This window comes from Pelobates fuscus, chromosome 9 (genome assembly GCF_036172605.1).
Source record: "Pelobates fuscus isolate aPelFus1 chromosome 9, aPelFus1.pri, whole genome shotgun sequence".
Lineage (NCBI taxonomy): Eukaryota > Metazoa > Chordata > Amphibia > Anura > Pelobatidae > Pelobates > Pelobates fuscus.
The window spans coordinates 18,741,467-18,769,243 of NC_086325.1; the positions used below are offsets into that span (position 1 = coordinate 18,741,467).

Genomic DNA, 27,777 nt, shown 5'->3' on the forward strand with positions numbered 1-27,777 from the left:
TTTGTAGAAATTTGTTAAAAGAAACATAAAAGCAACATAGCATAGACTGTAAAAGGTGGTATCTGCATGGAAGATATATTGGACACTCACAGATTAAAGAGCCCTCAAGATTGGCTCTGAACACTGTTGGTATTTTCAACACTTTCAGGTTGATGTGGTGTGTTGTATTTTCTCAGTATGTTCCTCTGAATTATGATCCTGTATCCAGAGGGAACATACTGAGAAAATACAAAAAATATTCGCTTTGCTGTGACTTACAACAACTATCTGTATGCTATCACCTTTATTTATACTCTAAAATGTGATTCAGACAAACTGATTTTTCCACAATATTAGTGATTATGTAAATACAAGACCACAGTAGGGGGAGCCAAATCACGTACATTTAAAAGGCTGCCACCTGATCAGGGAGGGTTACTGAGGAGAGAGCCTGGAGTGAGAAAGAACAGAGGGTTATCAGAGCAAGGAAACATGAAGACTCTAATAACAGGCTTGTTTTTTGTCCTCTTGAGCTTCCACTTAGGTGAGTAGAATGAATGAAAAACTCTACCTGATCTAATTCTGTGCCATTACAGATCCCAGTAAATGGGGAGCTGCATCTGTGATCTAATACTGTGTCATTATATATCCCAGTAAATGGGGAGCTGGATCTGTGATCTAATTCTGTGTCATTATATATCCCAGTAAATGGGGAGCTGGATCTGCGATCTAATTCTGTGTCATTATAGATCCCAGTAAATGGGGAGCTGGATCTGCGATCTAATTCTGTGTCATTATAGATCCCAGTAAATGGGGAGCTGGATCTGATCTAATTCTGTGTCATTATATATCCTAGTAAATGGGGAGCTGGATCTGATCTAATTCTGTGTCATTATATATCCCAGTAAATGGGGAGCTGGATCTGGGATCTAATTCTGTGCCATTATATATCCCAGTAAATGGGGAGCTGGAGCTGGATCTGGGATCTAATTCTGTGTCATTATAGATCCCAGTAAATGGGGAGCTGGATCTGCGATCTAATTCTGTGTCATTATAGATCCCAGTAAATGGGGAGCTGGATCTGATCTAATTCTGTGTCATTATATATCCTAGTAAATGGGGAGCTGGATCTGATCTAATTCTGTGTCATTATATATCCCAGTAAATGGGGAGCTGGATCTGATCTAATTCTGTGTCATTATATATCCCAGTAAATGGGGAGCTGGATCTGATCTAATTCTGTGCCATTATAGATCCCAGTAAATGGGGAGCTGGATCTGCGATCTAATTCTGTGTCATTATAGATCCCAGTAAATGGGGAGCTGGATCTGCGATCTAATTCTGTGTCATTATAGATCCCAGTAAATGGGGAGCTGGATCTGATCTAATTCTGTGTCATTATATATCCTAGTAAATGGGGAGCTGGATCTGATCTAATTCTGTGTCATTATATATCCCAGTAAATGGGGAGCTGGATCTGGGATCTAATTCTGTGCCATTATATATCCCAGTAAATGGGGAGCTGGAGCTGGATCTGGGATCTAATTCTGTGTCATTATATATCCCAGTAAATGGGGAGCTGGATCTGTGATCTAATTCTGTGTCATTATATATCCCAGTAAATGGGGAGCTGGATCTGATCTAATTATGTGTCATTATATATCCCAGTAAATGGGGTGCTGGATCTGCTCTAATTCTGTGTCATTATATATCCCAGTAAATGGGGAGCTGGATCTGATCTAATTCTGTGTCATTATAGATCCCAGTAAATGGGGAGCTGGATCTGCGATCTAATTCTGTGTCATTATAGATCCCAGTAAATGGGGAGCTGGATCTGATCTAATTCTGTGTCATTATATATCCTAGTAAATGGGGAGCTGGATCTGATCTAATTCTGTGTCATTATATATCCCAGTAAATGGGGAGCTGGATCTGATCTAATTCTGTGTCATTATATATCCCAGTAAATGGGGAGCTGGATCTGATCTAATTCTGTGCCATTATAGATCCCAGTAAATGGGGAGCTGGATCTGCGATCTAATTCTGTGTCATTATAGATCCCAGTAAATGGGGAGCTGGATCTGCGATCTAATTCTGTGTCATTATAGATCCCAGTAAATGGGGAGCTGGATCTGATCTAATTCTGTGTCATTATATATCCTAGTAAATGGGGAGCTGGATCTGATCTAATTCTGTGTCATTATATATCCCAGTAAATGGGGAGCTGGATCTGGGATCTAATTCTGTGCCATTATATATCCCAGTAAATGGGGAGCTGGAGCTGGATCTGGGATCTAATTCTGTGTCATTATATATCCCAGTAAATGGGGAGCTGGATCTGTGATCTAATTCTGTGTCATTATATATCCCAGTAAATGGGGAGCTGGATCTGATCTAATTCTGTGTCATTATATATCCCAGTAAATGGGGTGCTGGATCTGCTCTAATTCTGTGTCATTATATATCCCAGTAAATGGGGAGCTGGATCTGGGATCTAATTCTGTGTCGTTATATATCCCAGTAAATGGGGAGCTGGATCTGATCTAATTCTGTGTCATTATATATCCCAGTAAATGGGGAGCTGGATCTGATCTAATTCTGTGTCATTATATATCCCAGTAAATGGGGAGCTGGATCTGTGATCTAATTCTGTGTCATTATATATCCCAGTAAATGGGGAGCTGGATCTGATCTAATTCTGTGTCATTATATATCCCAGTAAATGGGGAGCTGGATCTGATCTAATTCTGTGCCATTATATATCCCAGTAAATGGGGAGCTGGATCTGTGATCTAATTCTGTGTCATTATATATCCCAGTAAATGGGGAGCTGGATCTGATCTAATTCTGTGTCATTATATATCCCAGTAAATAGGGAGCTGGATCTGATCTAATTCTGTGTCATTATATATCCCAGTAAATGGGGAGCTGGATCTGATCTAATTCTGTGTCATTATATATCCCAGTAAATGGGGAGCTGGGTCTGATCTAATTCTGTGTCATTATATATCCCAGTAAATGGGGAGCTGGATCTGATCTAATTCTGTGTCATTATATATCCCAGTAAATGGGGAGCTGGGTCTGATCTAATTCTGTGTCATTATATATCCCAGTAAATGGGGAGCTGGATCTGATCTAATTCTGTGTCATTATATATCCCAGTAAATGGGGAGCTGAATCTGTGATCTAATTCTGTGTCATTATATATCCCAGTAAATGGGGAGCTGGATCTGATCTAATTCTGTGTCATTATATATCCCAGTAAATGGGGAGCTGGATCTGTGATCTAATTCTGTGTCATTATATATCCCAGTAAATGGGGAGCTGGATCTGATCTAATTCTGTGTCATTATATATCCCAGTAAATGGGGAGCTGGATCTGATCTAATTCTGTGCCATTATATATCCCAGTAAATGGGGAGCTGGATCTGTGATCTAATTCTGTGTCATTATATATCCCAGTAAATGGGGAGCTGGATCTGATCTAATTCTGTGTCATTATATATCCCAGTAAATAGGGAGCTGGATCTGATCTAATTCTGTGTCATTATATATCCCAGTAAATGGGGAGCTGGATCTGATCTAATTCTGTGTCATTATATATCCCAGTAAATGGGGAGCTGGGTCTGATCTAATTCTGTGTCATTATATATCCCAGTAAATGGGGAGCTGGATCTGATCTAATTCTGTGTCATTATATATCCCAGTAAATGGGGAGCTGGGTCTGATCTAATTCTGTGTCATTATATATCCCAGTAAATGGGGAGCTGGATCTGATCTAATTCTGTGTCATTATATATCCCAGTAAATGGGGAGCTGGGTCTGATCTAATTCTGTGTCATTATATATCCCAATAAATGGGGAGCTGGATCTGATCTAATTCTGTGTCATTATATATCCCAGTAAATGGGGAGCTGGATCTGATCTAATTCTGTGTTATTATATATCCCAGTAAATGGGGAGCTGGATCTGATCTAATTCTGTGTCATTATATATCCCAGTAAATGGGGAGCTGGGTCTGATCTAATTCTGTGTCATTATATATCCCAGTAAATGGGGAGCTGGATCTGATCTAATTCTGTGTCATTATATATCCCAGTAAATGGGGAGCTGGATCTGGGATCTAATTCTGTGTCATTATATATCCCAGTAAATGGGGAGCCGGATCTGATCTAATTCTGTGTCATTATATGTCCCAGTAAATGGGGAGCTGGGTCTGATCTAATTCTGTGTCATTATATATCCCAGTAAATGGATATATACTGGGATCTGATCTAATTCTGTTTCATTATATATCCCAGTAAATGGGGAGCTGGGTCTGATCTAATTCTGTGTCGTTATATATCCCAGTAAATGGGGAGCTGTATCTGATCTAATTCTGTGTCATTATATATCCCAGTAAATGGCGTGCTGGATCTGATCTAATTCTGTGTCATTATATATCCCAGTAAATGGGGAGCTGGATCTGATCTAATTCTGTCATTATATATCCCAGTAAATGGGGAGCTGGATCTGGGATCTAATTCTGTGTCATTATATATCCCAGTAAATGGGGAGCTGGATCTGATCTAATTCTGTGTCATTATATATCCCAGTAAATGGGGAGCTGGATCTGATCTAATTCTGTGTCATTATATATCCCAGTAAATGGGGAGCTGGGTCTGATCTAATCCTGTGTCATTATATATCCCAGTAAATGGGGTGCTGGATCCGATCTAATTCTGTGTCATTATATATCCCAGTAAATGGGGAGCTGGATCTGATCTAATTCTGTGTCATTATATATCCCAGTAAATGGGGAGCTGGATCTGTGATCTAATTCTGTGTCATTATATATCCCAGTAAATGGGGAGCTGGATCTGATCGAATTCTGTGTCATTATATATCCCAGTAAATGGGGAGCTGGGTCTGATCTAATTCTGTGTCATTATATATCCCAGTAAATGTGGAGCTGGGTCTGATCTAATTCTGTGTCATTATATATCCCAGTAAATGGGGAGCTGGGTCTGATCTAATTCTGTGTCATTATATATCCCAGTAAATGGGGAGCTGGATCTGATCTAATTCTGTGTCATTATATATCCCAGTAAATGGGGAGCTGGGTCTGATCTAATTCTGTGTCATTATATATCCCAGTAAATGGGGAGCTGGATCTGATCTAATTCTGTGTCATTATATATCCCAGTAAATGGGGTGCTGGATCTGATGTAATCCTGTGTCATTATATATCCCAGTAAATGGGGAGCTGGATCTGATCTAATTCTGTGTCATTATAGATCCCAGTAAATGGGGAGCTGGATCTGATCTAATTCTGTGTCATTATATATCCCAGTAAATGGGGAGCTGGGTCTGTGATCTAATCCTGTGTCATTATATATCCCAGTAAATGGGGAGCTGGATCTGTGATCTAATTCTGTGTCATTATATATCCCAGTAAATGGGGAGCTGGGTCTGTGATCTAATCCTGTGTCATTATATATCCCAGTAAATGGGGAGCTGGATCTGATCTAATTCTGTGTCATTATATATCCCAGTAAATGGGGAGCTGGTTCTGGGATCTAATTCTGTGTCATTATATATCCCAGTAAATGGGGAGCTGGATCTGATCTAATTCTGTGTCATTATATATCCCAGTAAATGGGGAGCTGGATCTGGGATCTAATTCTGTGTCATTATATATCCCAGTAAATGGGGAGCTGGATCTGTGATCTAATCCTGTGTCATTATATATCCCAGTAAATGGGGAGCTGGATCTGATCTAATTCTGTGTCATTATATATCCCAGTAAATGGGGAGCTGGATCTGATCTAATTCTGTGTCATTATATATCCCAGTAAATGGGGAGCTGGGTCTGATCTAATTCTGTGTCATTATATATCCCAGTAAATGGGGAGCTGGATCTGATCTAATTCTCTGTCATTATATATCCCAGTAAATGGGGAGCTGGATCTGGGATCTAATTCTGTGTCATTATATATCCCAGTAAATGGGGAGCTGGGTCTGATCTAATTCTGTGTCATTATATATCCCAGTAAATGGGGAGCTGGATCTGATCTAATTCTGTGTCATTATATATCACAGTAAATGGGGAGCTGGATCTGATCTAATTCTGTGTCATTATATATCCCAGTAAATGGGGAGGTGGATCTGATCTAATTCTGTGTCATTATATATCCCAGTAAATGGGGAGCTGGATCTGATCTAATTCTGTGTCATTATATATCCCAGTAAATGGGGAGCTGGATCTGATCTAATTCTGTGTCATTATATATCCCAGTAAATGGGGAGCTGGATCTGATCTAATCCTGTGTCATTATATATCCCAGTAAATGGGGAGGTGGATCTGATCTAATTCTGTGTCATTATATATCCCAGTAAATGGGGAGCTGGATCTGATCTAATTCTGTGTCATTATATATCCCAGTAAATGGGGAGCTGGGTCTGATCTAATTCTGTGTCATTATATATCCCAGTAAATGGGGAGCTGGATCTGATCTAATTCTGTGTCATTATATATCCCAGTAAATGGGGATCTGGATCTGATCTAATTCTGTGTCATTATATATCCCAGTAAATGGGGAGCTGGATCTGATCTAATTCTGTGTCATTATATATCCCAGTAAATGGGGAGCTGGATCTGATCTAATTCTGTGTCATTATATATCCCAGTAAATGGGGTGCTGGATCTGATCTAATTCTGTGTCATTATATATCCCAGTAAATGGGGAGCTGGGTCTGATCTAATTCTGTGTCATTATATATCCCAGTAAATAGGGAGCTGGATCTGATCTAATTCTGTGTCATTATATATCCCAGTAAATGGGGAGCTGGATCTGATCTAATTCTGTGTCATTATATATCCCAGTAAATGGGGAGCTGGGTCTGATCTAATTCTGTGTCATTATATATCCCAGTAAATGGGGAGCTGGATCTGATCTAATTCTGTGTCATTATATATCCCAGTAAATGGGGAGCTGGATCTGATCTAATTCTGTGTCATTATATATCCCAGTAAATGGGGAGCTGGGTCTGATCTAATTCTGTGTCATTATATATCCCAGTAAATGGGGAGCTGGATCTGATCTAATTCTGTGTCATTATATATCCCAGTAAATGGGGAGCTGGGTCTGATCTAATTCTGTGTCATTATATATCCCAGTAAATGGGGAGCTGGATCTGATCTAATTCTGTGTCATTATATATCCCAGTAAATGGTGAGCTGGATCTGATCTAATTCTGTGTTATTCTATATCCCAGTAAATGGGGAGCTGGATCTGATCTAATTCTGTGTCATTATATATCCCAGTAAATGGGGAGCTGGGTCTGATCTAATTCTGTGTCATTATATATCCCAGTAAATGGGGAGCTGGATCTGATCTAATTCTGTGTCATTATATATCCCAGTAAATGGGGAGCTGGATCTGGGATCTAATTCTGTGTCATTATATATCCCAGTAAATGGGGAGCCGGATCTGATCTAATTCTGTGTCATTATATGTCCCAGTAAATGGGGAGCTGGGTCTGATCTAATTCTGTGTCATTATATATCCCAGTAAATGGATATATACTGGGATCTGATCTAATTCTGTTTCATTATATATCCCAGTAAATGGGGAGCTGGGTCTGATCTAATTCTGTGTCGTTATATATCCCAGTAAATGGGGAGCTGTATCTGATCTAATTCTGTGTCATTATATATCCCAGTAAATGGGGTGCTGGATCTGATCTAATTCTGTGTCATTATATATCCCAGTAAATGGGGAGCTGGATCTGATCTAATTCTGTCATTATATATCCCAGTAAATGGGGAGCTGGATCTGGGATCTAATTCTGTGTCATTATATATCCCAGTAAATGGGGAGCTGGATCTGATCTAATTCTGTGTCATTATATATCCCAGTAAATGGGGAGCTGGATCTGATCTAATTCTGTGTCATTATATATCCCAGTAAATGGGGAGCTGGGTCTGATCTAATCCTGTGTCATTATATATCCCAGTAAATGGGGTGCTGGATCCGATCTAATTCTGTGTCATTATATATCCCAGTAAATGGGGAGCTGGATCTGATCTAATTCTGTGTCATTATATATCCCAGTAAATGGGGAGCTGGATCTGTGATCTAATTCTGTGTCTTTATATATCCCAGTAAATGGGGAGCTGGATCTGATCGAATTCTGTGTCATTATATATCCCAGTAAATGGGGAGCTGGGTCTGATCTAATTCTGTGTCATTATATATCCCAGTAAATGTGGAGCTGGGTCTGATCTAATTCTGTGTCATTATATATCCCAGTAAATGGGGAGCTGGGTCTGATCTAATTCTGTGTCATTATATATCCCAGTAAATGGGGAGCTGGATCTGATCTAATTCTGTGTCATTATATATCCCAGTAAATGGGGAGCTGGGTCTGATCTAATTCTGTGTCATTATATATCCCAGTAAATGGGGAGCTGGATCTGATCTAATTCTGTGTCATTATATATCCCAGTAAATGGGGTGCTGGATCTGATCTAATCCTGTGTCATTATATATCCCAGTAAATGGGGAGCTGGATCTGATCTAATTCTGTGTCATTATAGATCCCAGTAAATGGGGAGCTGGATCTGATCTAATTCTGTGTCATTATATATCCCAGTAAATGGGGAGCTGGGTCTGTGATCTAATCCTGTGTCATTATATATCCCAGTAAATGGGGAGCTGGATCTGTGATCTAATTCTGTGTCATTATATATCCCAGTAAATGGGGAGCTGGGTCTGTGATCTAATCCTGTGTCATTATATATCCCAGTAAATGGGGAGCTGGATCTGATCTAATTCTGTGTCATTATATATCCCAGTAAATGGGGAGCTGGATCTGGGATCTAATTCTGTGTCATTATATATCCCAGTAAATTGGGAGCTGGATCTGATCTAATTCTGTGTCATTATATATCCCAGTAAATGGGGAGCTGGATCTGGGATCTAATTCTGTGTCATTATATATCCCAGTAAATGGGGAGCTGGATCTGTGATCTAATCCTGTGTCATTATATATCCCAGTAAATGGGGAGCTGGATCTGATCTAATTCTGTGTCATTATATATCCCAGTAAATGGGGAGCTGGATCTGATCTAATTCTGTGTCATTATATATCCCAGGAAATGGGGAGCTGGGTCTGATCTAATTCTGTGTCATTATATATCCCAGTAAATGGGGAGCTGGATCTGATCTAATTCTCTGTCATTATATATCCCAGTAAATGGGGAGCTGGATCTGGGATCTAATTCTGTGTCATTATATATCCCAGTAAATGGGGAGCTGGGTCTGATCTAATTCTGTGTCATTATATATCCCAGTAAATGGGGAGCTGGATCTGATCTAATTGTGTGTCATTATATATCCCAGTAAATGGGGAGGTGGATCTGATCTAATTCTGTGTCATTATATATCCCAGTAAATGGGGAGCTGGATCTGATCTAATTCTGTGTCATTATATATCCCAGTAAATGGGGAGCTGGATCTGATCTAATTCTGTGTCATTATATATCCCAGTAAATGGGGAGCTGGATCTGATCTAATCCTGTGTCATTATATATCCCAGTAAATGGGGAGGTGGATCTGATCTAATTCTGTGTCATTATATATCCCAGTAAATGGGGAGCTGGATCTGATCTAATTCTGTGTCATTATATATCCCAGTAAATGGGGAGCTGGGTCTGATGTAATTCTGTGTCATTATATATCCCAGTAAATGGGGAGCTGGATCTGATCTAATTCTGTGTCATTATATATCCCAGTAAATGGGGATCTGGATCTGATCTAATTCTGTGTCATTATATATCCCAGTAAATGGGGAGCTGGATCTGATCTAATTCTGTGTCATTATATATCCCAGTAAATGGGGAGCTGGATCTGATCTAATTCTGTGTCATTATATATCCCAGTAAATGGGGTGCTGGATCTGATCTAATTCTGTGTCATTATATATCCCAGTAAATGGGGAGCTGGATCTGATCTAATTCTGTGTCATTATATATCCCAGTAATTGGGGAGGTGGATCTGATCTAATTCTGTGTCATTATATATCCCAGTAAATGGGGAGCTGGATCTGATCTAATTCTGTGTCATTATATATCCCAGTAATTGGGGAGGTGGATCTGATCTAATTCTGTGTCATTATATATCCCAGTAAATGGGGAGCTGGGTCTGTGATCTAATCCTGTGTCATTATATATCCCAGTAAATGGGGAGCTGGATCTGATCTAATTCTGTGTCATTATATATCCCAGTAAATGGGGAGCTGGATCTGATCTAATTCTGTGTCATTATATATCCCAGTAAATGGGGAGCTGGGTCTGTGATCTAATCCTGTGTCATTATATATCCCAGTAAATGGGGAGCTGGATCTGATCTAATACTGTGTCATTATATATCCCCGTAAATGGGGAGCTGGATCTGATCTAATTCTGTGTCATTATATATCCCAGTAAATGGGGAGCTGGATCTGATCTAATTCTGTGTCATTATATATCCCAGTAAATGGGGAGCTGGATCTGATCTAATTCTGTGTCATTATATATCCCAGTAATTGGGAAGGTGGATCTGATCTAATTCTGTGTCATTATATATCCCAGTAAATGGGGAGCTGGGTCTGTGATCTAATCCTGTGTCATTATATATCCCAGTAAATGGGGAGCTGGATCTGATCTAATTCTGTGTCATTATATATCCCAGTAAATGGGGAGCTGGATCTGATCTAATTCTGTGTCATTATATATCCCAGTAAATGGGGAGCTGGGTCTGTGATCTAATCCTGTGTCATTATATATCCCAGTAAATGGGGAGCTGGATCTGATCTAATACTGTGTCATTATATATCCCAGTAAATGGGGAGCTGGATCTAATCTAATTCTGTGTCATTATATATCCCAGTAAATGGGGAGCTGGATCTGATCTAATTCTGTGTCATTATATATCCCAGTAAATGGGGAGCTGGATCTGATCTAATTCTGTGTCATTATATATCCCAGTAAATGGGGAGCTGGATCTGGGATCTAATTCTGTGTCATTATATATCCCAGTAAATGGGGAGCTGGATCTGGGATCTAATTCTGTGTCATTATATATCCCAGTAAATGGGGAGCTGGATCTGGGATCTAATTCTGTGTCATTATATATCCCAGTAAATGGGGAGCTGGATCTGGGATCTAATTCTGTGTTATTATATATCCCAGTAAATGGGGAGCTGGATCTGGGATCTAATTCTGTGTCATTATATATCCCAGTAAATGGGGAGGTGGATCTGATCTAATTCTGTGTCATTATATATCCCAGTAAATGGGGAGCTGGATCTGATCTAATTCTGTGTCATTATATATCCCAGTAAATGGGGAGCTGGATCTGATCTAATTCTGTGTCATTATATATCCCAGTAAATGGGGAGCTGGATCTGATCTAATCCTGTGTCATTATATATCCCAGTAAATGGGGAGCTGGGTCTGATCTAATTCTGTGTCATTATATATCCCAGTAAATGGGGAGCTGGGTCTGATCTAATTCTGTGTCATTATATATCCCAGTAAATGGGGAGCTGGATCTGATCTAATTCTGTGTCATTATATATCCCAGTAAATGGGGAGCTGGGTCTGATCTAATTCTGTGTCATTATATATCCCAATAAATGGGGAGCTGGATCTGATCTAATTCTGTGTCATTATATATCCCAGTAAATGGGGAGCTGGATCTGATCTAATTCTGTGTTATTATATATCCCAGTAAATGGGGAGCTGGATCTGATCTAATTCTGTGTCATTATATATCCCAGTAAATGGGGAGCTGGGTCTGATCTAATTCTGTGTCATTATATATCCCAGTAAATGGGGAGCTGGATCTGATCTAATTCTGTGTCATTATATATCCCAGTAAATGGGGAGCTGGATCTGGGATCTAATTCTGTGTCATTATATATCCCAGTAAATGGGGAGCCGGATCTGATCTAATTCTGTGTCATTATATGTCCCAGTAAATGGGGAGCTGGGTCTGATCTAATTCTGTGTCATTATATATCCCAGTAAATGGATATATACTGGGATCTGATCTAATTCTGTTTCATTATATATCCCAGTAAATGGGGAGCTGGGTCTGATCTAATTCTGTGTCGTTATATATCCCAGTAAATGGGGAGCTGTATCTGATCTAATTCTGTGTCATTATATATCCCAGTAAATGGGGTGCTGGATCTGATCTAATTCTGTGTCATTATATATCCCAGTAAATGGGGAGCTGGATCTGATCTAATTCTGTCATTATATATCCCAGTAAATGGGGAGCTGGATCTGGGATCTAATTCTGTGTCATTATATATCCCAGTAAATGGGGAGCTGGATCTGATCTAATTCTGTGTCATTATATATCCCAGTAAATGGGGAGCTGGATCTGATCTAATTCTGTGTCATTATATATCCCAGTAAATGGGGAGCTGGGTCTGATCTAATCCTGTGTCATTATATATCCCAGTAAATGGGGTGCTGGATCCGATCTAATTCTGTGTCATTATATATCCCAGTAAATGGGGAGCTGGATCTGATCTAATTCTGTGTCATTATATATCCCAGTAAATGGGGAGCTGGATCTGTGATCTAATTCTGTGTCATTATATATCCCAGTAAATGGGGAGCTGGATCTGATCGAATTCTGTGTCATTATATATCCCAGTAAATGGGGAGCTGGGTCTGATCTAATTCTGTGTCATTATATATCCCAGTAAATGTGGAGCTGGGTCTGATCTAATTCTGTGTCATTATATATCCCAGTAAATGGGGAGCTGGGTCTGATCTAATTCTGTGTCATTATATATCCCAGTAAATGGGGAGCTGGATCTGATCTAATTCTGTGTCATTATATATCCCAGTAAATGGGGAGCTGGGTCTGATCTAATTCTGTGTCATTATATATCCCAGTAAATGGGGAGCTGGATCTGATCTAATTCTGTGTCATTATATATCCCAGTAAATGGGGTGCTGGATCTGATGTAATCCTGTGTCATTATATATCCCAGTAAATGGGGAGCTGGATCTGATCTAATTCTGTGTCATTATAGATCCCAGTAAATGGGGAGCTGGATCTGATCTAATTCTGTGTCATTATATATCCCAGTAAATGGGGAGCTGGGTCTGTGATCTAATCCTGCGTCATTATATATCCCAGTAAATGGGGAGCTGGATCTGTGATCTAATTCTGTGTCATTATATATCCCAGTAAATGGGGAGCTGGGTCTGTGATCTAATCCTGTGTCATTATATATCCCAGTAAATGGGGAGCTGGATCTGATCTAATTCTGTGTCATTATATATCCCAGTAAATGGGGAGCTGGATCTGGGATCTAATTCTGTGTCATTATATATCCCAGTAAATGGGGAGCTGGATCTGATCTAATTCTGTGTCATTATATATCCCAGTAAATGGGGAGCTGGATCTGGGATCTAATTCTGTGTCATTATATATCCCAGTAAATGGGGAGCTGGATCTGTGATCTAATCCTGTGTCATTATATATCCCAGTAAATGGGGAGCTGGATCTGATCTAATTCTGTGTCATTATATATCCCAGTAAATGGGGAGCTGGATCTGATCTAATTCTGTGTCATTATATATCCCAGTAAATGGGGAGCTGGGTCTGATCTAATTCTGTGTCATTATATATCCCAGTAAATGGGGAGCTGGATCTGATCTAATTCTCTGTCATTATATATCCCAGTAAATGGGGAGCTGGATCTGGGATCTAATTCTGTGTCATTATATATCCCAGTAAATGGGGAGCTGGGTCTGATCTAATTCTGTGTCATTATATATCCCAGTAAATGGGGAGCTGGATCTGATCTAATTCTGTGTCATTATATATCACAGTAAATGGGGAGCTGGATCTGATCTAATTCTGTGTCATTATATATCCCAGTAAATGGGGAGGTGGATCTGATCTAATTCTGTGTCATTATATATCCCAGTAAATGGGGAGCTGGATCTGATCTAATTCTGTGTCATTATATATCCCAGTAAATGGGGAGCTGGATCTGATCTAATTCTGTGTCATTATATATCCCAGTAAATGGGGAGCTGGATCTGATCTAATCCTGTGTCATTATATATCCCAGTAAATGGGGAGGTGGATCTGATCTAATTCTGTGTCATTATATATCCCAGTAAATGGGGAGCTGGATCTGATCTAATTCTGTGTCATTATATATCCCAGTAAATGGGGAGCTGGGTCTGATCTAATTCTGTGTCATTATATATCCCAGTAAATGGGGAGCTGGATCTGATCTAATTCTGTGTCATTATATATCCCAGTAAATGGGGATCTGGATCTGATCTAATTCTGTGTCATTATATATCCCAGTAAATGGGGAGCTGGATCTGATCTAATTCTGTGTCATTATATATCCCAGTAAATGGGGAGCTGGATCTGATCTAATTCTGTGTCATTATATATCCCAGTAAATGGGGTGCTGGATCTGATCTAATTCTGTGTCATTATATATCCCAGTAAATGGGGAGCTGGGTCTGATCTAATTCTGTGTCATTATATATCCCAGTAAATAGGGAGCTGGATCTGATCTAATTCTGTGTCATTATATATCCCAGTAAATGGGGAGCTGGATCTGATCTAATTCTGTGTCATTATATATCCCAGTAAATGGGGAGCTGGGTCTGATCTAATTCTGTGTCATTATATATCCCAGTAAATGGGGAGCTGGATCTGATCTAATTCTGTGTCATTATATATCCCAGTAAATGGGGAGCTGGATCTGATCTAATTCTGTGTCATTATATATCCCAGTAAATGGGGAGCTGGGTCTGATCTAATTCTGTGTCATTATATATCCCAGTAAATGTGGAGCTGGGTCTGATCTAATTCTGTGTCATTATATATCCCAGTAAATGGGGAGCTGGGTCTGATCTAATTCTGTGTCATTATATATCCCAGTAAATGGGGAGCTGGATCTGATCTAATTCTGTGTCATTATATATCCCAGTAAATGGGGAGCTGGGTCTGATCTAATTCTGTGTCATTATATATCCCAGTAAATGGGGAGCTGGATCTGATCTAATTCTGTGTCATTATATATCCCAGTAAATGGGGAGCTGGATCTGTGATCTAATTCTGTGTCATTATATATCCCAGTAAATGGGGAGCTGGATCTGATCTAATTCTGTGTCATTATATATCCCAGTAAATGGGGAGCTGGGTCTGATCTAATTCTGTGTCATTATATATCCCAGTAAATGTGGAGCTGGGTCTGATCTAATTCTGTGTCATTATATATCCCAGTAAATGGGGAGCTGGGTCTGATCTAATTCTGTGTCATTATATATCCCAGTAAATGGGGAGCTGGATCTGATCTAATTCTGTGTCATTATATATCCCAGTAAATGGGGAGCTGGGTCTGATCTAATTCTGTGTCATTATATATCCCAGTAAATGGGGAGCTGGATCTGATCTAATTCTGTGTCATTATATATCCCAGTAAATGGGGTGCTGGATCTGATGTAATCCTGTGTCATTATATATCCCAGTAAATGGGGAGCTGGATCTGATCTAATTCTGTGTCATTATAGATCCCAGTAAATGGGGAGCTGGATCTGATCTAATTCTGTGTCATTATATATCCCAGTAAATGGGGAGCTGGGTCTGTGATCTAATCCTGTGTCATTATATATCCCAGTAAATGGGGAGCTGGATCTGTGATCTAATTCTGTGTCATTATATATCCCAGTAAATGGGGAGCTGGGTCTGTGATCTAATCCTGTGTCATTATATATCCCAGTAAATGGGGAGCTGGATCTGATCTAATTCTGTGTCATTATATATCCCAGTAAATGGGGAGCTGGATCTGGGATCTAATTCTGTGTCATTATATATCCCAGTAAATGGGGAGCTGGATCTGATCTAATTCTGTGTCATTATATATCCCAGTAAATGGGGAGCTGGATCTGGGATCTAATTCTGTGTCATTATATATCCCAGTAAATGGGGAGCTGGATCTGTGATCTAATCCTGTGTCATTATATATCCCAGTAAATGGGGAGCTGGATCTGATCTAATTCTGTGTCATTATATATCCCAGTAAATGGGGAGCTGGATCTGATCTAATTCTGTGTCATTATATATCCCAGTAAATGGGGAGCTGGGTCTGATCTAATTCTGTGTCATTATATATCCCAGTAAATGGGGAGCTGGATCTGATCTAATTCTCTGTCATTATATATCCCAGTAAATGGGGAGCTGGATCTGGGATCTAATTCTGTGTCATTATATATCCCAGTAAATGGGGAGCTGGGTCTGATCTAATTCTGTGTCATTATATATCCCAGTAAATGGGGAGCTGGATCTGATCTAATTCTGTGTCATTATATATCACAGTAAATGGGGAGCTGGATCTGATCTAATTCTGTGTCATTATATATCCCAGTAAATGGGGAGGTGGATCTGATCTAATTCTGTGTCATTATATATCCCAGTAAATGGGGAGCTGGATCTGATCTAATTCTGTGTCATTATATATCCCAGTAAATGGGGAGCTGGATCTGATCTAATTCTGTGTCATTATATATCCCAGTAAATGGGGAGCTGGATCTGATCTAATCCTGTGTCATTATATATCCCAGTAAATGGGGAGGTGGATCTGATCTAATTCTGTGTCATTATATATCCCAGTAAATGGGGAGCTGGATCTGATCTAATTCTGTGTCATTATATATCCCAGTAAATGGGGAGCTGGGTCTGATCTAATTCTGTGTCATTATATATCCCAGTAAATGGGGAGCTGGATCTGATCTAATTCTGTGTCATTATATATCCCAGTAAATGGGGATCTGGATCTGATCTAATTCTGTGTCATTATATATCCCAGTAAATGGGGAGCTGGATCTGATCTAATTCTGTGTCATTATATATCCCAGTAAATGGGGAGCTGGATCTGATCTAATTCTGTGTCATTATATATCCCAGTAAATGGGGTGCTGGATCTGATCTAATTCTGTGTCATTATATATCCCAGTAAATGGGGAGCTGGGTCTGATCTAATTCTGTGTCATTATATATCCCAGTAAATAGGGAGCTGGATCTGATCTAATTCTGTGTCATTATATATCCCAGTAAATGGGGAGCTGGATCTGATCTAATTCTGTGTCATTATATATCCCAGTAAATGGGGAGCTGGGTCTGATCTAATTCTGTGTCATTATATATCCCAGTAAATGGGGAGCTGGATCTGATCTAATTCTGTGTCATTATATATCCCAGTAAATGGGGAGCTGGATCTGATCTAATTCTGTGTCATTATATATCCCAGTAAATGGGGAGCTGGGTCTGATCTAATTCTGTGTCATTATATATCCCAGTAAATGGGGAGCTGGATCTGATCTAATTCTGTGTCATTATATATCCCAGTAAATGGGGAGCTGGGTCTGATCTAATTCTGTGTCATTATATATCCCAGTAAATGGGGAGCTGGATCTGATCTAATTCTGTGTCATTATATATCCCAGTAAATGGGGAGCTGGATCTGATCTAATTCTGTGTTATTCTATATCCCAGTAAATGGGGAGCTGGATCTGATCTAATTCTGTGTCATTATATATCCCAGTAAATGGGGAGCTGGGTCTGATCTAATTCTGTGTCATTATATATCCCAGTAAATGGGGAGCTGGATCTGATCTAATTCTGTGTCATTATATATCCCAGTAAATGGGGAGCTGGATCTGGGATCTAATTCTGTGTCATTATATATCCCAGTAAATGGGGAGCCGGATCTGATCTAATTCTGTGTCATTATATGTCCCAGTAAATGGGGAGCTGGGTCTGATCTAATTCTGTGTCATTATATATCCCAGTAAATGGATATATACTGGGATCTGATCTAATTCTGTTTCATTATATATCCCAGTAAATGGGGAGCTGGGTCTGATCTAATTCTGTGTCGTTATATATCCCAGTAAATGGGGAGCTGTATCTGATCTAATTCTGTGTCATTATATATCCCAGTAAATGGGGTGCTGGATCTGATCTAATTCTGTGTCATTATATATCCCAGTAAATGGGGAGCTGGATCTGATCTAATTCTGTCATTATATATCCCAGTAAATGGGGAGCTGGATCTGGGATCTAATTCTGTGTCATTATATATCCCAGTAAATGGGGAGCTGGATCTGATCTAATTCTGTGTCATTATATATCCCAGTAAATGGGGAGCTGGATCTGATCTAATTCTGTGTCATTATATATCCCAGTAAATGGGGAGCTGGGTCTGATCTAATCCTGTGTCATTATATATCCCAGTAAATGGGGTGCTGGATCCGATCTAATTCTGTGTCATTATATATCCCAGTAAATGGGGAGCTGGATCTGATCTAATTCTGTGTCATTATATATCCCAGTAAATGGGGAGCTGGATCTGTGATCTAATTCTGTGTCTTTATATATCCCAGTAAATGGGGAGCTGGATCTGATCGAATTCTGTGTCATTATATATCCCAGTAAATGGGGAGCTGGGTCTGATCTAATTCTGTGTCATTATATATCCCAGTAAATGTGGAGCTGGGTCTGATCTAATTCTGTGTCATTATATATCCCAGTAAATGGGGAGCTGGGTCTGATCTAATTCTGTGTCATTATATATCCCAGTAAATGGGGAGCTGGATCTGATCTAATTCTGTGTCATTATATATCCCAGTAAATGGGGAGCTGGGTCTGATCTAATTCTGTGTCATTATATATCCCAGTAAATGGGGAGCTGGATCTGATCTAATTCTGTGTCATTATATATCCCAGTAAATGGGGTGCTGGATCTGATCTAATCCTGTGTCATTATATATCCCAGTAAATGGGGAGCTGGATCTGATCTAATTCTGTGTCATTATAGATCCCAGTAAATGGGGAGCTGGATCTGATCTAATTCTGTGTCATTATATATCCCAGTAAATGGGGAGCTGGGTCTGTGATCTAATCCTGTGTCATTATATATCCCAGTAAATGGGGAGCTGGATCTGTGATCTAATTCTGTGTCATTATATATCCCAGTAAATGGGGAGCTGGGTCTGTGATCTAATCCTGTGTCATTATATATCCCAGTAAATGGGGAGCTGGATCTGATCTAATTCTGTGTCATTATATATCCCAGTAAATGGGGAGCTGGATCTGGGATCTAATTCTGTGTCATTATATATCCCAGTAAATTGGGAGCTGGATCTGATCTAATTCTGTGTCATTATATATCCCAGTAAATGGGGAGCTGGATCTGGGATCTAATTCTGTGTCATTATATATCCCAGTAAATGGGGAGCTGGATCTGTGATCTAATCCTGTGTCATTATATATCCCAGTAAATGGGGAGCTGGATCTGATCTAATTCTGTGTCATTATATATCCCAGTAAATGGGGAGCTGGATCTGATCTAATTCTGTGTCATTATATATCCCAGGAAATGGGGAGCTGGGTCTGATCTAATTCTGTGTCATTATATATCCCAGTAAATGGGGAGCTGGATCTGATCTAATTCTCTGTCATTATATATCCCAGTAAATGGGGAGCTGGATCTGGGATCTAATTCTGTGTCATTATATATCCCAGTAAATGGGGAGCTGGGTCTGATCTAATTCTGTGTCATTATATATCCCAGTAAATGGGGAGCTGGATCTGATCTAATTGTGTGTCATTATATATCCCAGTAAATGGGGAGGTGGATCTGATCTAATTCTGTGTCATTATATATCCCAGTAAATGGGGAGCTGGATCTGATCTAATTCTGTGTCATTATATATCCCAGTAAATGGGGAGCTGGATCTGATCTAATTCTGTGTCATTATATATCCCAGTAAATGGGGAGCTGGATCTGATCTAATCCTGTGTCATTATATATCCCAGTAAATGGGGAGGTGGATCTGATCTAATTCTGTGTCATTATATATCCCAGTAAATGGGGAGCTGGATCTGATCTAATTCTGTGTCATTATATATCCCAGTAAATGGGGAGCTGGGTCTGATGTAATTCTGTGTCATTATATATCCCAGTAAATGGGGAGCTGGATCTGATCTAATTCTGTGTCATTATATATCCCAGTAAATGGGGATCTGGATCTGATCTAATTCTGTGTCATTATATATCCCAGTAAATGGGGAGCTGGATCTGATCTAATTCTGTGTCATTATATATCCCAGTAAATGGGGAGCTGGATCTGATCTAATTCTGTGTCATTATATATCCCAGTAAATGGGGTGCTGGATCTGATCTAATTCTGTGTCATTATATATCCCAGTAAATGGGGAGCTGGATCTGATCTAATTCTGTGTCATTATATATCCCAGTAATTGGGGAGGTGGATCTGATCTAATTCTGTGTCATTATATATCCCAGTAAATGGGGAGCTGGATCTGATCTAATTCTGTGTCATTATATATCCCAGTAATTGGGGAGGTGGATCTGATCTAATTCTGTGTCATTATATATCCCAGTAAATGGGGAGCTGGGTCTGTGATCTAATCCTGTGTCATTATATATCCCAGTAAATGGGGAGCTGGATCTGATCTAATTCTGTGTCATTATATATCCCAGTAAATGGGGAGCTGGATCTGATCTAATTCTGTGTCATTATATATCCCAGTAAATGGGGAGCTGGGTCTGTGATCTAATCCTGTGTCATTATATATCCCAGTAAATGGGGAGCTGGATCTGATCTAATACTGTGTCATTATATATCCCCGTAAATGGGGAGCTGGATCTGATCTAATTCTGTGTCATTATATATCCCAGTAAATGGGGAGCTGGATCTGATCTAATTCTGTGTCATTATATATCCCAGTAAATGGGGAGCTGGATCTGATCTAATTCTGTGTCATTATATATCCCAGTAATTGGGAAGGTGGATCTGATCTAATTCTGTGTCATTATATATCCCAGTAAATGGGGAGCTGGGTCTGTGATCTAATCCTGTGTCATTATATATCCCAGTAAATGGGGAGCTGGATCTGATCTAATTCTGTGTCATTATATATCCCAGTAAATGGGGAGCTGGATCTGATCTAATTCTGTGTCATTATATATCCCAGTAAATGGGGAGCTGGGTCTGTGATCTAATCCTGTGTCATTATATATCCCAGTAAATGGGGAGCTGGATCTGATCTAATACTGTGTCATTATATATCCCAGTAAATGGGGAGCTGGATCTAATCTAATTCTGTGTCATTATATATCCCAGTAAATGGGGAGCTGGATCTGATCTAATTCTGTGTCATTATATATCCCAGTAAATGGGGAGCTGGATCTGATCTAATTCTGTGTCATTATATATCCCAGTAAATGGGGAGCTGGATCTGGGATCTAATTCTGTGTCATTATATATCCCAGTAAATGGGGAGCTGGATCTGGGATCTAATTCTGTGTCATTATATATCCCAGTAAATGGGGAGCTGGATCTGGGATCTAATTCTGTGTCATTATATATCCCAGTAAATGGGGAGCTGGATCTGGGATCTAATTCTGTGTTATTATATATCCCAGTAAATGGGGAGCTGGATCTGGGATCTAATTCTGTGTCATTATATATCCCAGTAAATGGGGAGGTGGATCTGATCTAATTCTGTGTCATTATATATCCCAGTAAATGGGGAGCTGGATCTGATCTAATTCTGTGTCATTATATATCCCAGTAAATGGGGAGCTGGATCTGATCTAATTCTGTGTCATTATATATCCCAGTAAATGGGGAGGTGGATCTGACCTAATTCTGTGTCATTATATATCCCAGTAAATGGGGAGCTGGGTCTGATCTAATTCTGTGTCATTATATATCCCAGTAAATGGGGAGCTGGATCTGATCTAATCCTGTGTCATTATATATCCCAGTAAATGGGGAGCTGGATCTGATCTAATTCTGTGTCATTATATATCCCAGTAAATGGGGAGGTGGATCTGATCTAATTCTGTGCCATTATATATCCCAGTAAATGGGGAGCTGGATCTGTGATCTAATTCTGTGTCATTATATATCCCAGTAAATGGGGAGGTGGATCTGATCTAATTCTGTGCCATTATATATCCCAGTAAATGGGGAGCTGGATCTGATCTAATTCTGTGTCATTATATATCCCAGTAAATGGGGAGCTGGATCTGTGATCTAATTCTGTGTCATTATATATCCCAGTAAATGGGGAGCTGGGTCTGATCTAATCCTGTGTCATTATATATCCCAGTAAATGGGGAGCTGGGTCTGATCTAATTCTGTGTCATTATATATCCCAGTAAATGGGGAGCTGGGTCTGATCTAATCCTGTGTCATTATATATCCCAGTAAATGGGGAGCTGGATCTGATCTAATTCTGTGCCATTATATATCCCAGTAAATGGGGAGCTGGATCTGTGATCTAATTCTGTGTCATTATATATCCCAGTAAATGGGGAGCTGGGTCTGATCTAATTCTGTGTCATTATAGATCCCAGTAAATGGGGAGCTGGATCTGATCTAATTCTGTGTCATTATATATCCCAGTAAATGGGGAGCTGGGTCTGATCTAATTCTGTGTCATTATATATCCCAGTAAATGGGGAGCTGGATCTGATCTAATTCTGTGTCATTATATATCCCAGTAAATGGGGAGCTGGATCTGATCTAATTCTGTGTCATTATATATCCCAGTAAATGGGGAGCTGGGTCTGATCTAATTCTGTGTCATTATCAGAAAAGTGGGGTGAAAGTGGGGTGAATGAATGCTAACACTGTAACTGTGATAGGGTTTTATCATTAAAAAATTGAACCCCCTGAAATGAGGGGAGCAGCATTCTACAGGGAAATATTCACTCCTGTATAGGCAAGAATGCCGAATGTTGCATTGCGAGTAGCAGCTGGACTCTTAGGGGGATATTCTCTAAACTCTGAAATTAAACAATTTGAAACCTGGCAAATTTCAGGCTAAAACATTTTCTTGCTTATATTTTCGGTTTGAATTTGCCACATTTGAAAATCTAGTGACCATTTGCCTTTGATATCATATGCGTGTATGGGGATGTGTGTATGTGTGTGTGTGTTTGTGTGTATCATGGGTGTAAGGGTTTTTGGATTTTTTAAAGTAACGCGTGGGCCGTATATTTTCTCAATCCATTTAAGCAACTTGACATCTACATTTTTAATACATATACTTATAATTAAATATGAAGTTAAAAAGTACAAATACTCACAAAGCAATATTTAAATTTTACTTTGAATTCCCTTCCCTCACTTTTGTAATTAATCCTGGGAGCAATTATAAAATAAAATAAAAAAGTATGGAATTATTCATTTTTTCCCTTGAATATTCTGCCTCTACTTGCCTCTACTTGTTGAAATTGCATTGTTTTTCAAATGCACTTATTGCCTTCCTAATAATTCCCCTACCCTCCCTATATTAGCTCCATAAATCCCACTTCCTTTATCAGACTATCTGCCCAGCACCGATCGCAGTGTGATCAGTAGAGTCAGCATGCCAGAGCTACAGCATGACATGAAGATCTCCCTCTCATGCTGCAATCACCCAGTTGATGGAACTCAAAGAGCGCTTCCTACTGTTTTAACTAGGAAGTCACTCTGCTGAAGTCAGCATAGGATATCTATCTGTTTGGGTTATGGGTAGGGATAGTGTTAGGATAACGTATGGGTTAATGCTGTTTTAGTGTTAGGGATAGTGTAGGATTAACGTTAGGGTAGGTGTAAACTTAGAGTTAGTTTAAGTGGGTTACTGTTAATTACCAAAAATATAATTTGGATCCTAGATATATATGAGGCATTACAATCAGGTGAATGTGTTTTGAGTTATTTTCTTTAGTTACACTCGATATGTAACAAGATGATATTTGTTTCCATTTATAACATTATATTCATACTTATTGTTGCCTAAGGTGTACATAAAGGATATTAGAAGAAAGCAATATATATGGGTGGTGCCGTCAAAGATAAACTATTAAATTGCAGTGGAACAAGCAACATTCAAATTCTAGGTTTGCTGTGGTTCAGAAGTTGGACAATTGCCACCATCCTTAAGGGATTAAAACTCCCATTTAGACAAGCTGGTCTCTGTCTGGCGAATGTTTATTCTTTAAATCTGTCTCTCATGTCGTAGTATTTCGTCAGTCCATTTCACTCTCACTGCAAGCCTTTCTTTAACTTCTTTCTCAGTATAGTTAGATGTTGTCTGCACCTGTGATCTCATCCCCACGTTGTTCATCCTCCTGGGTTTGTGCACATCACCTCCCCTAGATTGCAAGCTTCCCTGAGCAAGCACCTCATTAACCGCTCGCCTATCTTATCATTTGTAAGATTATCTTTGCCCCACTTCTTTATTCTTACTTCAACTTTGTATGTAGAGGATGCAAAATAAACTAAAGAGGGAGGGGGTGGGGGTTGTTGCATTTTTGCAACTGGGTTGTATATCCTGCTGTTTCTGTACTTCTGTTTTTTCCTTTATAGAAAAATATCTAATCCATATTTTTTTTTTCAGAAATCTTAAATATTTATTTAATCTAAACAAAAACAAACAAACCTGTCCCCTAATACTTGGTACACAAACAGGGTCCCTAATATGTGAATGCTAGTTCATTAAAATATTAGTGGGAAAATGTAGGCAAACCTAGACACTTTTGCAGTAATTCTTTAGACGTGCTATGTTCGTAACTTGGTTAGGTCAGTTTAAATTTTACAGCACAATTCAGAGTTTATTGTATATATGTTTTCACTTGAGCCATATTAAAATCCCTTTAAATTCCTGTAATTTCACACTTTTGTGACTAACCATAACTTAATAAAAATAAAGAATCGGTCCACTTACAATTTACAAACCATGTTGGACAAAACCTTATTAAAAGACTCTCTCCATCGGGATATTTCACTTTTAGGACTAGCTGAGATTACACGAATTTATGATTTGATAAAGAAGAGTAAAGGGATAGTCTCCTCTCTATATGTTGGAACTTTGCTGTAAGGAAACTATGTATCTGGAGTGTCCTGACTGCAGACTATGAATAACCAAATCAATCTCCTATACTTCACATTGTAAATGTTCATGTGCTTGCCTAGGCAGACCCCTCCTGTCTACCTCCACAATACAGTAATGTTTACCCTGTACTTTCTCTTGCAGCTCATTCATTGGAATGCTATCAATGTGACTATGGAACCTGTCTAATTAAATCTAAGGTGAATTGCGGACCTCTTGAGTCCTGTGTGACATATTCCGCCACAGTCGGTAAGGAAAACATGTCTCCAGTCCTTTTACTGAATTTATTTTTAAAGTACCTGTAATCGTGTGATACAAAGTGAATAAATGCCACTTCTATATACAAAGATAAAAATATAAAACAGTCTAACGTAAATCAATAGCAGCAACCTTGTACAGCGCATAGACGCACAAGTACACTCAATTTAATTAATACACAATTAAGGTGCACTGTAGCTCTAAATAAATAATATTATATATAGTGTCTACAACCAGCTTAATTTTCAGTTATAAAAGAAAAAGGGTAATAGGCGCTCACTATAGAAACCAGGCAGCAGTATACAGGACAAGGATTCCCCAACCTTGTGAGTGAAATAGTAGAAAGAGAGAGGGCGTATACCGCGCTTATAGTATTAGAAATAAAATATACAAAGATACATACATATGTTCTTGAGTATTTCAATTAGTCGTGACCTCAAAGGGAAATACAAATAGAAAAATAATAGCGCAATACAGCAAATATATTTATAAAAATAAATGATAAGAAACTAAGTACAGTCCACTCACATGAAGTAGAGCTATAACAGAGCTCTACTGTAAAAGCGCTTGGACGGTACAATCCCCGTCTTGGGATTCGTGGTGGTTGCCGCAGATGTATTCAAAGGTGCCAAATATGGAGTTGGTATAAAAAGAAAAAATAGCAGCAATATGGTGAAGTAAGTCCAAGTGGTAGAATAAAATAGTAAAAAGTAATGTACTTACACTTTCTAGAGCATGTAACCTGCTCTAGTGTGAACAGCTTAGGTGGTATGATCCCCACCAAGGATATGCAGGATACCAGGAAATGAAGATAATAAAAAAGTAACTTAAAAGTATACTTTAATGTAAACAGACTAAACAATGAATATTAAAATATAGATATAAAATATAATATATAGAATATAGTCCCACTTAACGCGTTTCGCCTGATAGGCTTCTTCATTTATTTTTATAAATATATTTGCTGTATTGCGCTATTATTTTTCTATTTGTATTTCCCTTTGAGGTCACGACTAATTGAAATACTCAAGAACATATGTATGTATCTTTGTATATTTTATTTCTAATACTATAAGCGCGGTATACGCCCTCTCTCTTTCTACTAATTTTCAGTTATACCCAATAACCAAAAGTATACTAATATGGTGTTACTACACACCATTTAGTTAATAAGCCCCTACGTGTAAATTCATTGTAAGCATTGAAAAGGGCATCAACATTTTAAGTGATAGTCACCATTCACATGTAAAAGAAAACTCACACAAAAAATGCTTTAACGAAGATCAGATTTTACCTTGAGTTAAAAATATTTTTCAAATCGGGTGCGCTTCTAAAATTCCTGAAAAGTTTCTCAGGCAATATGTTTGATAATTCTTTATCTTTTCACAAAAGATCCCAATGTTTATTGACAATTTTCTTTAGCTATTTTATTTGTCAATTGTACTTTTTTATTATCTTTCTTACAAGCGATCTGGTTGATCATACCTAACCTTGCTATTTAAATGTGCATAGGATTTGGGACAGTGGGAAGTACGCAAGCTTTTTCCTTGTACACACAATCTCTACATATACTTTTTTAAACTCTTATCAAGTATGGTCTGGAATTAAAGTTTGTCTCTATTTCAGCTGGAATAACCTTAAGGAAGAGAGGTTGTGCGACTCCCACTCAGTGTATAACGGAATCCTCTGAGACATATACTGGCGTAACCGTGAAAACGACTCCTTCGTGCTGTATATCCGAACTCTGCAACTCTGCCATCACCCCCAGGCTGTCTGCTGTCACTGGAATAGCTGTTCTGGTTGCCCTGTGGTTCGCTAAACTGTTCTGAGTTTATGAAGTCCAGTCTGTATTTCGAGGAACACAGACAAAATGGAGATGATCCAAACACAATCTTCCATCTTTCACAGAGAACGAACGCTCTGCTTTTTGCACAACGCCAACCATTCACCTGTCTCTACGCTATAATTACTTGAAAATCAGTAAACATGTTGCTTGTTAATGTTACTTTTCATCCTTTGCATTGAAAGTTTACCATTCCGTGTCCTCTCCTGTCTTCATTTTTCTATGCTTTTCAGAATTTTCTTCCATGCATAGTATGCCTTCCTTAATCACGACAGATCTCCGTAACATTCTGTGTCTCTGTACAATTACCATTGTACTGCCTAGTCCCATGTTTCCTGTCTGGGCATAACATCCTTCCTTTCTCTTCTCAAATCTTCTATTCTAAAACTGGTCAAACAATGAAACAGATTTTCAAGGTTTCTAGTTTTTGATTAAAGAGTTTTGTAAGTATATTCTGTAGAGAAATAAAAAAAAAGTCTTATGGGTGTTTTTGAGATTTCTTCATTGTCTCCTAATTGCTAATCTTGCTAGCAAATATTTTTCACAGGGTCACAGAGTAGTGTTTGGATAATGCATTTGACACAGAGCCACCTCTAGATCGCGGAGTGCAGTAAGGATTACTGTGCAGACTTCAAAAGGTCACATGAACTTTCAAGATCTCTTCTTACCACGGGCATCTGGGAACACTCGAGAATGGGCATT

The 27,777-nt window shown here is 39.0% G+C and overlaps 1 protein-coding gene across 1 annotated transcript; it reads left to right on the forward strand.

Annotated features, from left to right (window-relative positions):
* Nucleotides 1–404: 404 nt before the first annotated feature.
* On the forward strand, nucleotides 405–27,574 carry SPACA4 (sperm acrosome associated 4). The gene is made up of 3 exons (XM_063433250.1): nucleotides 405–523; nucleotides 25,119–25,223; nucleotides 26,859–27,574. The coding sequence occupies exons 1-3, from the start codon at nucleotides 472–474 to the stop codon at nucleotides 27,059–27,061; spliced, it is 360 nt and encodes a 119-aa protein (XP_063289320.1). The 5' UTR covers nucleotides 405–471; the 3' UTR covers nucleotides 27,062–27,574.
* The last annotated feature ends 203 nt before the right edge of the window (nucleotides 27,575–27,777 follow it).